Source organism: Hyla sarda, chromosome 1, assembly GCF_029499605.1.
Source record: "Hyla sarda isolate aHylSar1 chromosome 1, aHylSar1.hap1, whole genome shotgun sequence".
Lineage (NCBI taxonomy): Eukaryota > Metazoa > Chordata > Amphibia > Anura > Hylidae > Hyla > Hyla sarda.
Genome location: NC_079189.1, coordinates 590915413 through 590928895, shown reverse-complemented (window position 1 = coordinate 590928895; position 13483 = coordinate 590915413). Strand labels below are relative to the sequence as shown.

The 13483-nt window shown below is 45.2% G+C and overlaps 1 protein-coding gene across 3 annotated transcripts in view; it reads left to right on the top strand.

Moving 5' to 3' along the window:
* The window catches only part of EGFLAM (EGF like, fibronectin type III and laminin G domains), a 167153-nt gene that overhangs the window by 143599 nt on the left and 10071 nt on the right, over positions 1–13483 (top strand). For 2 of the 3 annotated variants that reach the window (XM_056546215.1, XM_056546231.1), the window contains 7 exons: positions 3322–3565; positions 5608–5719; positions 6927–7043; positions 7261–7441; positions 9519–9542; positions 11483–11561; positions 13077–13220. In XM_056546215.1, the coding sequence (XP_056402190.1) occupies positions 3322–3565; positions 5608–5719; positions 6927–7043; positions 7261–7441; positions 9519–9542; positions 11483–11561; positions 13077–13220 (901 nt within the window). The remainder of the gene's footprint in view (positions 1–3321; positions 3566–5607; positions 5720–6926; positions 7044–7260; positions 7442–9518; positions 9543–11482; positions 11562–13076; positions 13221–13483) is intronic. The other variant, XM_056546224.1, reaches the window with a different exon arrangement.

The window sequence follows — 13483 nt, the reverse complement described above, 5'->3', positions numbered from 1 at the left end:
CACAGCTCTGCTGCACCACATACACAGATCACCAACACAGCTCTGCTGAACCAGATACACAGATCACTAACACAGCACTGCTGAACCAGATACACAGATCACTAACACAGCTCTGCTGCACCACATACACAGATCACCAACACAGCTCTGCTGAACCAGATACACATATCACTAACACAGCTCTGCTGAACCAGATACACAGATCATTAACACAGCTCTGCTGAACCAGATACACAGATCACTAACACAGCTCTGCTGCACCATATACACATATCACTAACACAGCTCTGCTGAACCAGATACACAGATCATTAACACAGCTCTGCTGCACCAGATACACAGATCACTAACACAGCTCTGCTGCACCAGATACACAGATCACTAACACAGCTCTGCTGCACCACATACACAGATCACTAACACAGCTCTGCTGCACCAGACACAACTTTGCTGGGGATCAAAGCGGATAGGATCCTATAATTTAGTATTTAAAAAAAAAAAAAAAAAATTTAAAATAATAATTTAAGTAACATTGTGATGATCTAAAAGTAAACAATTTCCTATCAAACAACATGATGTAAGGCCATGTCCTCCCACTAGGTGTCAGTATAGTAATGATGAAAATGATTCTGGTCACCTCTGATTTTGAAATCTCAGGATTGCTGAATCAGGATGAACAAAGTGACGGCATTACTTGTGTCTGATCTTCTGATTGTTGTCCTGTAGGACTGATAATAATCCTGTATTACCACAATAAGGACATAGGGGGAATTATTCATTGTAAATTGTTATTTTTCCCACTTTTTGCCTGGGAGTATGTCATGTGTACTTGTGCCAAATGTAACCTAAAGGGGTTCTCCGGGCAGCGGATGTTTTATAAATCTGCTTGTGAGGGGGGTAAGAACACCCACTAACCTTCCTGTGCGCCACTTCTGGGCTCGGGGGGGTGTTGTCACCTGCACGCTCAGCTATTGATTGGCTTAGCGAGTCGTCTTATGGTAAGATTTTGATAGCAGCCAATCACAGCTCAGCTTTCACTTCTCAGATTGCTCTGGAAAAATAAACACACCAGAACCCCACAACTTCTGAAATCAGCACTCAACGTCTGCAGCAATCTGCAATGCTACAATGTATCAGTCTTGACTTTGGGCTGTTTAGCTCACAGAGCATTGTCTAGTCTGGATACAATTGTCTCCACTTCTCAGCTGAGAGCAGGACTAGCTATGAACAATGTATCAGGCTGGGGTCCAGGATGTTTAGCTCACAGAGCATTGTCTAGACTGGATACAACAGTCTCCACTTCTCAGCTGAGAGCAGGACTAGCTATGTACAATGTATCAGTCTGGAGTCCAGGATGTTAAGCTCACAGAGCATTGTCTAGACTGGATACAATTGTCTCCACTTCTCAGCTGAGAGCAGGACTAGCTATTTACAATGTATCAGTCTGGAGTCCAGGATGTTTAGCTCACAGAGCATTGTCTAGTCTGGATACAATTGTCTCCACTTCTCAGCTGAGAGCAGGACTAGCTATGAACAATGTATCAGGCTGGGGTCCAGGATGTTTAGCTCACAGAGCATTGTCTAGACTGGATACAACAGTCTCCACTTCTCAGCTGAGAGCAGGACTAGCTATGTACAATGTATCAGTCTGGAGTCCAGGATGTTAAGCTCACAGAGCATTGTCTAGACTGGATACAATTGTCTCCACTTCTCAGCTGAGAGCAGGACTAGCTATGTACAATGTATCAGTCTGGAGTCCAGGATGTTAAGCTCACAGAGCATTGTCTAGACTGGATACAATTGTCTCCACTTGTCAGCTGAGAGCAGGACTAGCTATGTACAATGTATTAGTCTGGAGTCCAGGCTGTTTGGCTCACAGAGCATTGTCTAGGCTGGATACAATTGTCTCCACTTCTCAACTGAGAGCAGGACTAGCTATGTACAATGTATCAGTCTGGAGTCCAGGCTGTTTAGCTCACAGAGCATTGTCTAGACTGGATACAATTGTCTCCACTTGTCAGCTGAGAGCAGGACTAGCTATGTACAATGTATTAGTCTGGAGTCCAGGCTGTTTGGCTCACAGAGCATTGTCTAGGCTGGATACAATTGTCTCCACTTCTCAGCTGAGAGCAGGACTAGCTATGTACAATGTATCAGTCTGGAGTCCAGGCTGTTTAGCTCACAGAGCATTGTCTAGACTGGATACAATTGTCTCCACTTCTCAGCTGAGAGCAGGACTAGCTATGTACAATGTATCAGTCTGGAGTCCAGGATGTTTAGCTCACAGAGCATTGTCTAGACTGGATAATGTTTCCACTTCTCAGTTGAGAGCAGGACTAGCTATGTACAATGTATCAGTCTGGAGTCCAGGATGTTTGGCTCACAGAGCATTGTCTAGACTGGATACAATAGTCTCCACTTCTCAGCTGAGAGCAGGACTAGCTATGTACAATGTATCAGTCTGGAGTCCAGGCTGTTTAGCTCGCAGAGCATTGTCTAGACTGGATACAATTGTCTCCACATCTCAGCTGAGAGCAGGACTAGCTATGTACAATGAATCAGTCTGGAGTCCAGGCGGTTTAGCTCACAGAGCATTGTCTAGACTGGATACAATTGTCTCCACTTCTCAGCTGAGAGCAGGACTAGCTATGTACAATGTATCAGTCTGGAGTCCAGGACGTTTAGCTCACAGAGCATTGTCTAGACTGGATACAATTGTCTCCACTTCTCAGCTGAGAGCAGGACTAGCTATGTACAATGTATCAGTCTGGAGTCCAGGATGTTTAGCTCACAGAGCATTGTCTAGTCTGGATACAATTGTCTCCACTTCTCAGCTGAGAGCAGGACTAGCTATGTACAATGTATCAGTCTGGGGTCCAGGTTGTTTAGCTCACAGAGCATTGTCTAGACTGGATACAATTGTCTCCACTTCTCAGCTGAGAGCAGGACTAGCTATGTACAATGTATCAGTCTGGAGTCCAGGATGTTTAGCTCACAGAGCATTGTCTAGACTGGATACAATTGTCTCCACTTCTCAGCTGAGAGCAGGACTAGCTATGTACAATGTATCAGTCTGGAGTCCAGGCTGTTTAGCTCACAGAGCATTGTCTAGACTGGATACAATTGTCTCCACTTCTCAGCTGAGAGCAGGACTAGCTATGTACAATGTATCAGTCTGGAGCACAGGATGTTTAGCTCACAGAGCATTGTCTAGACTGGATACAGCTATGTACAGGTTTATTGTCTCTGTCAATGAGATTGTGTTTATGATATCTATCTATATATTTATCTCTATGTGAATACCCCGTGTCTCCATTTCAGCTTTCGTCCTGGCTATCCCCCAGTTCAATGAGTCGGTTCGCTCTTATGCTGTGACAAGATGGCCATTTGAGCCGCACCATTACCTCTCATTTATGGAGTTTGATATGACATTCCGGCCGGACGCAGAAGACGGCACCATCCTCTACAGCTACGACAAGGACAGCAAAGATTTTGTGTCCATCACCATGGTCGGCGGTTACGTGGTTTTCAGGTTTGACTGTGGCTCAGGAACAGCGGTGATACGGTGAGTTAGGAGGTCTCCAACAAGCTTCAGAATGTCTAGTAACCAGGGCATCTAGGTGCTTGGGGCCATTTCTTTCCCACCATCGTTCTACAATCATAGGGTGCCAATGGGTTGTCATGGCAGCTAGGGGCCTACGTCTGCCATCCGGCCCTGCCAGAGGTGTAATAGACTGCAATCAGGTGATCACATGATCCTGTCTATAGTGGGAATAAAAAGTGTCTGTGGAAAGGTTGTTATACAAAAATACTAGGTTTATTTGGTTAAAAGTTGAAATTGAAAAAAAAAAAAGTCCCAAAAATGGTATTGCTGTGTCTGTTAACTAAGAAAAAAAAATCCAAAATAGATGTTTTTTGTTGATGCCGCATCTGGAATAACGAAACAATGGTTGATCGTATGCCCCAAAACCGGATAGATGAATACAGTGATCCCTCAACTTACAATGGCCTCAACATACAATGGTTTCAACATACAATGGTCTTTTCTGGACCATTGTAACTTGAAACCAGACTCAACATACAATGCTATGGACAGTCCAGATCTGGGAAATGTGTCACAACTGGAGGAACTGACCAATCAGAATGGGCATTTCACTGGTAAAACACCTCTATTACTGAAGTGCATGCACTGACTGGTGTCTGGTAGCGCTCCCTACAGTACAGGGGGGTATTACATGTTCTGTACTACTATTTACCTGTATTACTGAAGTGTATACACTGACTGGTGTCTGGTAGCGCCCCCTACAGTACAGGGTGGTATTACATGTTCTGTACTCTTTACCTGTATTACTGAAGTGCATGCACTGACTGGTGTCTGGTAGCACCCCCTACAGTACAGGGTGGTATTACATGTTCTGTACTACTCTTTACCTGTATTACTGAAGTGTATGCACTGACTGATGTCTGGTAGCGCCCCCTACAGTACAGGGAGGTATTACATGTTCTGTACTACTATTTACCTGTATTACTGAAGTGCATGCACTGACTGGTGTCTGGTAGCGCCCCCTACAGTTCAGGGAGGAACTACAAGTTCTGTACTACTCCTTACCTGTGCCAGGTTTAGCTGCTCCTTTGGACACCAGGTGAGGGCGGCTCCATTTGGGACAGTGTGTGTACTGTATAGGACCCTGAAGAAGCTCCTGTCCTCTACATAAACAATTGTTTCCCAACCAGGGTGCCTCCAGCTGTTGCAAAACTACAACTCCCAGCATGCCCGGACAGCCGTTGGCTGTCCGGGCATGCTGGGAGTTGTAGTTTTGCAACAGCTGGAGGCACCCTGGTTGGGAAACACTGACCTAGACAGTGATTACAGCTCCCAGCAGGTCTTTCTTACTTTTATATATAAGGATTTGCTTTATCTATATTAGTTATCTACTTATTTTTCTTTAATCCTCACATTTTCCTATTTTTGGATGACCTTTTGGTGGCTTCAGAACCAGTTACGAGGTTTCCATAGAGTTATGGTCTCAACATACAATGGTTTCAACATACAATGGTCGTCCTGGAACCTATTAATATTGTAACTTGAGGGACCACTGTACATTAAAAGGTTCCTTTTCTGATCTCTGGCGGCTCATGTCGTCGACCTCACTAAGTTGGACACGCCCCCTCCATTCAGTTCTATGGGAGAGGGGGGGCACCAATGCTGCATCTCCACCTCCCCATAGAGATACATCCAGGGGTCGTGTCGGCCGCGGCCTCCTGTACCGGGAGAGCAGCGGCAGAGCCGTACAGGAGATTGCGGGGGGTCCCAGCATTCGGAACCCCCCCCCCCCCCCCCCCCCACGATCAGACACTTATCCCTTATACTGCGGATAGGGGATACATTGTTTTAGGCTGTAGTACTCCTTTAAGCTTGCAGGCAATCTCGTGGCCCCAGACTGACGCAATCAGAGGACGTATATCCAGAAGTCCCATAGACTTTTCAATGGAACTTTCCTAAAAGGGTTCTCTGATTCCATCGGTCATGAAGCAAGAAATTATTTAGAAGGATTAGGTAATATATTTAATGGTAGAGTAACCTGTGCTTCTTCTTCCTACTCTCAGAAGTGAGAAGACTGTAAGCCTTGGCCAGTGGCATGAAATGCGTGTCTCCAGAACGGCGAAGAACGGACTCCTGCAGGTCGACAACCAGAAGCAAGTGGAAGGAATGTCTGAGGTTTGTACTGATAAAGTCATTGCCTGAAGGGAACCGTTCGTGTAGGTTATGGTACCCTTGCTTTTAACATTGGGGCAATGCATAGGGAAACACTTGTCAATCATTGGCTGGTGGGCGTGGCCTGTGATAGCGGACTCCTCTCTGGAGGCGCCGCTGCTTTTTGGGCAGAAGTGCCTTGGAACGACAGCGTGCTATGGAGCCAGCAGAAACTAATTTTAACATATATGAAAGGTTCCCTATCAACAGGCTTCAACGTTTTATATAAATTCTAATTTTATATGAAGCCAAATCTCTGAATAAATAAAAAGTTTTACAACATTCTAATACACATGTATATGTTTTCACTGTCAGTGAAGGAGAACACATTGACTTACATTCACACAGCTACACAGCTGGGGACAATTGTATCCAGACAAGACAATGCTCTGTGAGCTAAACATCCTGGACTCCAGACTGATACATTGTACATAGCTAGTCCTGCTCTCAGCTGAGAAGTGGAGACAATTGTATCCAGTCTAGACAATGCTCTGTGAGCTAAACAGCCTGGACTCCAGACTGATACATTGTACATAGCTAGTCCTGCTCTCAGCTGAGAAGTGATACAATTGTATCCAGTCTAGACAATGCTCTGTGAGCTAAACAGCCTGGACTCCAGACTGATACATTGTACATAGCTAGTCCTGCTCTCAGCTGAGAAGTGGAGATGATTGTATCCAGTCTAGACAATGCTCTGTGAGCTAAACATCCTGGACTCCAGACTGATACATTGTACATAGCTAGTCCTGCTCTCAGCTGAGAAGTGGAGACAATTGTATCCAGTCTAGACAATGCTCTGTGAGCTAAACAGCCTGGACTCCAGACTGATACATTGTACATAACTAGTCCTGCTCTCAGCTGAGAAGTGGAGACAACTGTATCCAGTCTAGACAATGCTCTGTGAGCTAAACATCTTGGACTCCAGACTGATACATTGTACATAGCTAGTCCTGCTCTCAGCTGAGAAGTGGAGACAATTGTATCCAGTCTAGACAATGCTCTGTGAGCTAAACATCCTGGACTCCAGACTGATACATTGTACATAGCTAGTCCTGCTCTCAGCTGAGAAGTGGAGACAATTGTATCCAGTCTAGACAATGCTCTGTGAGCTAAACATCCTGGACTCCAGACTGATACATTGTATTCTGATATCAATCACTTTCTGTTCCAGGGGGGATTCACACAAATCAAGTGTAATCCTGACATCTATATCGGTGGGGTTCCAGATTACGATACAGTCAAGAAAAACTCCGGGGTCTTACGGCCATTTAGTGGAAGTATTCAGAAAGTGAGTGAATAGCTATATACCGCTGATAGGGGTCCTATAATAGTGGTCTCCAAACAGTGGCCCTCCAGATGTTGCAAAACTACAACTCTTAGCATGCCCGGACAGCCGTTGGCTGTCCGGGCATGCTGAGAGTTGTAGTTTTGCAACATCTGGAGGGCCACAGTTTGGAGACCACTGTTTTAGACTAACAATTCCCATCTGGTTTTCTTGCGCACAGCTAATACTCAATGACCGGATCATCAACCTTGTGCACGGCCTGACATCTGGGGTGAACATTGCCAACACTCTCCATCCCTGCGCCAATGTGCCATGTGCCAACGGCGGGAGCTGTAGACCCAAGCACGACAGCTATGAATGTGACTGCCCCCTGGGCTTCGATGGCAGGAACTGTCAGAAAGGTAACACTGCCGCTGCTGTACTGTCTTTATGTCTATGGGGATGGATGTTTGCAGGGCTGGTTTTAGGAGGAGAGAACTGGCCAAAAGTAATAGAGCCCACTTTGTGCCCCCAATATAATATTAGGCCTGTATGTGCCCTTATACAGCAGTTAGGTCCCCTCTGTGCCCCATCTAGTATTAGGCCCCTACTGTCTCCATATAACATAATTCCCCCATACTGTATTATGCCCCTTCTGTGCCCCCATATACTATTAGGACCCTATACTGTATTATGCCCCTTCTATGCCCCATATACTATTAGGACCCTATACTGTATTATGCCCCTTCTATGCCCCATATACTATTAGGCCCCGTATACTGTATTATGCCCCTTCTGTGCCCCTATATACTATTAGGACTCTATATTGTATTATGCCCCTTCTGTGCCCCCATATACTATTAGGAACATATACTGTATTAGGTCCCTTCTGTGCCCCCATATACTATTAGGAACATATACTGTATTATGCCCCTTCTGTGCCCCCATATACTATTAGGCCCCCTATACTGTATTATGTCCCTTCTGTGCCCCATATACTATTAGGTCCCTATACTGTATTATGCCCCTTCTGTGCCCCCATATACTATTAGGCTCCCTATACTGTATTATGCCCCTTCTGTGCCCCTATATACTATTAGGCTCCCTATACTGTATTATGCCCCTTCTGTGCCCCTATATACTATTAGGGACCCTATACTGTATTATGCCCCTTCTGTGCCCCTATATACTATTTTCCCCCTATACTGTATTATGCCCCCATATACTATTAGCCCCCTATACTGTATTAGGCCCCTTCTGTGACCCCATGTGGTATTAAAGGGGTACTCGGCCCCTAAACATCTTATCCCCTATCCTTTGATAAGATGTCTGATCATAGTAGTCCGCCGATGCGGCACCCCAGTCATCAGGTGCACAGAGCGAACTCCACTCCGTGCCAGATGACGGGCAACCACAACTCACCCCCCTTCCATTCATGTCTATGGGAGGAAGTGTTGCAGCTATGTACTAGCCGTCACGCCCCCTCCCATAGACATGAACGGATGGGCGTGGCGTGACATCATGAACACAGAAGCTCCAGGCTCCCGTGTTCAGATAGCCGCGGCACCGGCCCAGAGATCACATGACGCAGTACCCCTTTCAGCCCCAACACTGTTGGCCTTTTGAAATAACAAAGACCACTTACCTCTGCATTGCAACACCCCCGCATCCGCCGGCGCTCGGCTCCCTACGGTTCCTCTTTGAGTTTTAGGTGCAGGAAGCGTCATACAGACCCTACCTGCACCGGATGCCCCGGATGAAGTGACAGGACCGAGCTTCAGGCTCAACTGTGTATGTGTCTTAAAGATGCACACGCAGTTAAAAACCGCACTTGTCTAAAGGATCTGTGTCCTGTATCACTGGATAGGCCCCCCCATTCCTCTGCTGGCCGGGTGCAACCGCAATCGCAACGTCTCTGGGCTTCCCCCAGAAATGACTTGGCCAGGCTGCCCCTTTGCCCTTGTGTTAGACGGCCCAGTCCATATTTACTTACTGAACAGATGCAAGGCTTACATTTTAGAACAGATCTATATATATATATATATATATATATATATATATATGAGAGAGACAATAGTGCTTCAGCTCACCCCAGGTGCGCACGGACAGGGCGTGGACCTCGCCCAAAATTGCAGCAAGAAGAGAAAGGAGTCCAGCAGGAGTCCATGATATTTATTTCACCAGATGGTCACAAACAGGAACACAAGGTACAGTGACGCGTTTCGGCCTTAAAACAAGGCCTTAGTCATACACCACTGTGTATGACTAAGGCCTTGTTTTAAGGCCGAAACGCGTCACTGTACCTTGTGTTCCTGTTTGTGACCATCTGGTGAAATAAATATCATCCTCTGAGTTATCGGACGCTGGACGCCTTTCTCTTCTTGCATATATATATATATATATATATATATATATATATATACACATACATAGGTATTACAGCTAATTCTTCTTCTCTGACTGTCAATGTTCTGTTTGTTTTCTGCTGACTGGTTGCAGAGTGTGGAAACTACTGCATTAATAGTAAGTAGAGATAATAGTAGAGAATTGTATTTACCATCTGTTGTGGTGAAGGGAACCTCTTTTCATGTGCGATATCAGGGTATATTGACGACATATCGGGGGTGGGGGGTCTTGCTGGACAGCAGCCCCCACACTGGTGGAATGAGCCCATCTATGTACTACAGGCCATATTTTCCTTATACAGGGGTGGCCTTCATGAGAGAAACCCTAAGGTTTAGGTCTAGCTATCCTCTAAACCATTGTTTTCCAACCCATGTGCCTCCAGCTGTTGCAAAACGACAACTCCCAGCATGGGTGGCCTTCATGAGAGAAACCCTAGGTTTGGGTCTAGCTGTCCTCTAAACCAGTGGTCTCCAACCTGCGGACCTCCGGATGTTGCAAAACTACAACTCCCAGCATGCCCGGACAGCCAACGGCTGTCCGGGCATGCTGGGAGTTGTAGTTTTGCAACATCTGGAGGTCCACAGGTTGAAGACCACTGGTCTAAACCATTGTTTTCCAACGCATGTGCCTCCAGCTGTTGCAAAACTACAACTCCTAGCATGCCCAAACAGCCAACGGCTGTCTGGGCATGCTGGGAGTTGTAGTTTTGCAACATCTGGAGGTCCACAGGTTGAAGACCACTGCTCTAAACCATTGTTTTCCAACGCATGTGCCTCCAGCTGTTGCAAAACTACAACTACAACAAAGGCTGTCTGGGCATGCTGGGAGTTGTAGTTTTGCAACAGCTGAAGGCACCCTAGTTGGGAAACACTTCCCTAAACCTTTGCTTGGGATGTGCTTAAAAGGGTTCTCCAAGATTGGAAAAATAGGCTTAGAAAAAAAAAAAAAAAAGTTAAAACAGATTTGTAAATTACTTCTATTAAAAAACAGCGCCACACTTGTCTTCAGGTTGTGAATGGTATTGCAGTGTAATTCCATTGAAGTGAATGCAGCCAAGTTATAATACAACACACAACGTACCCAAGGACAGGTGTGATGCTGTTTTTAAGAAGGATTATTGATTTCTTATTGATGACCTTTTTCTGTCAGGAATATCTAATCACTCACCAATCACATGTTTGCCAGAGCCCCTGCAGTCAGTATGCACAGTAAAAAAAAAAAAAAAATAGCAGACAGCGCCATCTATTGTGTAGTGGTCATGCTGGGTTACTACAGCTCAGCTTCGATTCACTTTAAAGGGGTACTCCACTGGAAAAAAAAATTTTTTATCAACTGGTGCCAGAAAGTTAAACAGATTTGTAAATTACTTCTATTTAAAAATCTTAATCCTTCCAGTACTTATGAGCAGCTGTATGTTCTTTTCTTTTTGAATTTCCTTTCTGTCTGACCACAGCGCTCTCTGCTGACACCTCTGTCCATTTTAGGAACTGTCCAGAGTAGGAGCAAATTCCCATATAAAACCTATCCTGCTCTGGACAGTTCCTAAAATGGACAGAGGTGTCAGCAGAGAGAGCACTTTGGTCAGGTAGAAAGGAAATTCAAAAAGAAAAGAACTTCCTGTGGATAATAACATCAGCTGATAAGTACTGGAAGTATTAAGATTGTTTAATAGAAGTAATTTACAAATCTGTTTAACTTTCTGGCACCAGTTGATAAAAAAAAAAAAAAAAAAAAAAATGTTTTCCAGTGGAGTACCCCTTTAATGGGAGTTGAGCTGCAGTAACCTATCATGGCCACTACTCAATATATGGCGCTGCCTGCTTTATACCCTGGTCTGTGTATGCAGGTGCCCGGACTCTGCAGGGTGCCAGTTGTCAGAACCCACTGATCAGATATTAGTGACCTATACGTAGTGAGTGAAAAGTCCCGGAAGACCCTTTTAACAACCCAGGGGATAAGATAGGGATAGGGGATAAGATGTCTAGGAGCGGAGTACCCCTTTAATGCGGTAGAGCAAAATACAGGCGCCACCGTAACGAAACATCAACTGTTCTTAGTCATTACAGAGGCCATTGAAATTCCACAGTTTATTGGACGAAGTTATCTTATTTATGACAGTCGGGAGATTCTTAAAAGGTAAGTGGATGTAGGTAGGTGCTGGGGTGGTAGACACTTGGTAGACTGGAGCAACAGATGAGCCGATCTGTGTTTCCACAGTCTTCCTACATTACACACTATATATGTTCCTGCATATAGTCTTATATGTTGTACCCTGAAGTTACATGAGCTGCAATGTATTAAAGGGGTACTCCGCCCTCTGGACATCTAATCCCCTATCCAAAGGATGTCTGATCACAGAGTACCCCTTTAAAGGGGTACTCTGCTGCTCAGCGTTTGGAACAAACTGTTCTGAACGCTGGAGCCGGCGCTAGGAGCTTGTGACGTCATAGCCCCGCCCCCTCAATGCAAGTCTATGGGAGGGGGCGTCACGCCCCCTCCCATAGACTTGCATTGAGGGGGCGAGGCGGGATGTGACACCATGAGGGGGCGGGGCTATGACGGCCCGGTGCCGGCTCCATCGTTCAGAACAGTTTGTTCCAAACGCTGAGCAGCGGAGTACCCCTTTAATGTTTTCTAGCAGGACGTAACATACCTAATGCACTTGGGAAGTCTTCAGATGCTTTCACTTTTTTTCGCAATTTGTAACGTTGCGGCCTCTAAATTAATTTTTTTTTATAATAATAATGATGTCGCCCCCCCCCCCCCATCCCACCATTTTACACTTAATACCCCATTATGACAAAGTAATATAAGTATTCATACCCTTTACTCAGGACTTAGTTAAAGCCCCTTTGGCAGAGGTTACAGCCTCCAGTCTTCTTGGGGATGAGGCCACAAGGTTTACACACCCGGATCAGGGCCAGACTCGCCCACTAAAGTACCAGAAACTCCTCTTGGTACAATGAACTAATAAATAGTACCTCCCATGATCTTGTTAAATGGTATAATCCTCCCAGTTCACTTTATTTTTGTTATTTCTTTAGTTTTCTACCTTGATATTGCTTTGTATTTTCTGCTCAGTCTCATTCAGATTCACAGACTGGGAAGGGGCGTTCCCCAGCAGGCTGTGACTTCATCTGAAGCCATACAGGGGAGAACTTCCTCCCTTATTCTGCTATACAAAGCCCAGAGCAGTTCAGTGTGAGATGAGCTATGATTGGCTAAGGCTGCACACATACCCCCTCAGCACTCCAGACTGCATTTCCTGATTTTGGACTCCTGCCAGGCCAGCAGGAGTCCAAATTCTGTGGAAGAGAGAGATAGGGGGAAATGTTCTCTGGACAAGTAAGGAGACACCTAGTGGCAGCTTTTTTAAACACAATTAAAAGATAGAAAACTTCATTTTTTTTTAAACAAAGTGCATTAGAGAGATTTTTTTTATTTATCATAAGTAGTGCAATAGCAAAAAAATATAAATTTTATGAGAGTGCCCATTTAAGCTCCAGCAGAAGACAACCCCATTTGGAGGTGACCTAAGAGTAATCCCAACTAGGGTCCTGAGATGATTCAATTTGGGGGAGTTCTGTTTCTCATTTACACTGCAGCCCCTGAAGTATTTATCGATGAAATCAGATTTTTGATTTTTTTCAGGGTTTCTGGAAGTCGAACGAACATATTCATGAGATTCAAGACTACGGTGAAGGACGGGCTGCTCATGTGGAGAGGGGACAGTCCCATGAGGCCCAATAGCGACTTTATCTCATTAGGCCTTCAAGATGGAAACCTTGTGTTCAGGTGAATTTTATTTGTATCCCCTGTACTATGGTGTATATAGTCCCCAGTGTCAGAGATCACAGCCATTTTTCTGTTTGGTCATGTTGGCCGTGTTTACATAAAGAAAGTGCAGCCACCTCAATTGTCACCTAAATTATTTGCCAAAACATACCAACAATCAGGGGCGTAACTTGAAGGGGTGCAGAGGTAGCAGTCTCACCTGGGATGGATGCCTGAGGGGCTTCAAAGACCCTTCTGCCCTAAAGACCCTTTGGAACATGAGC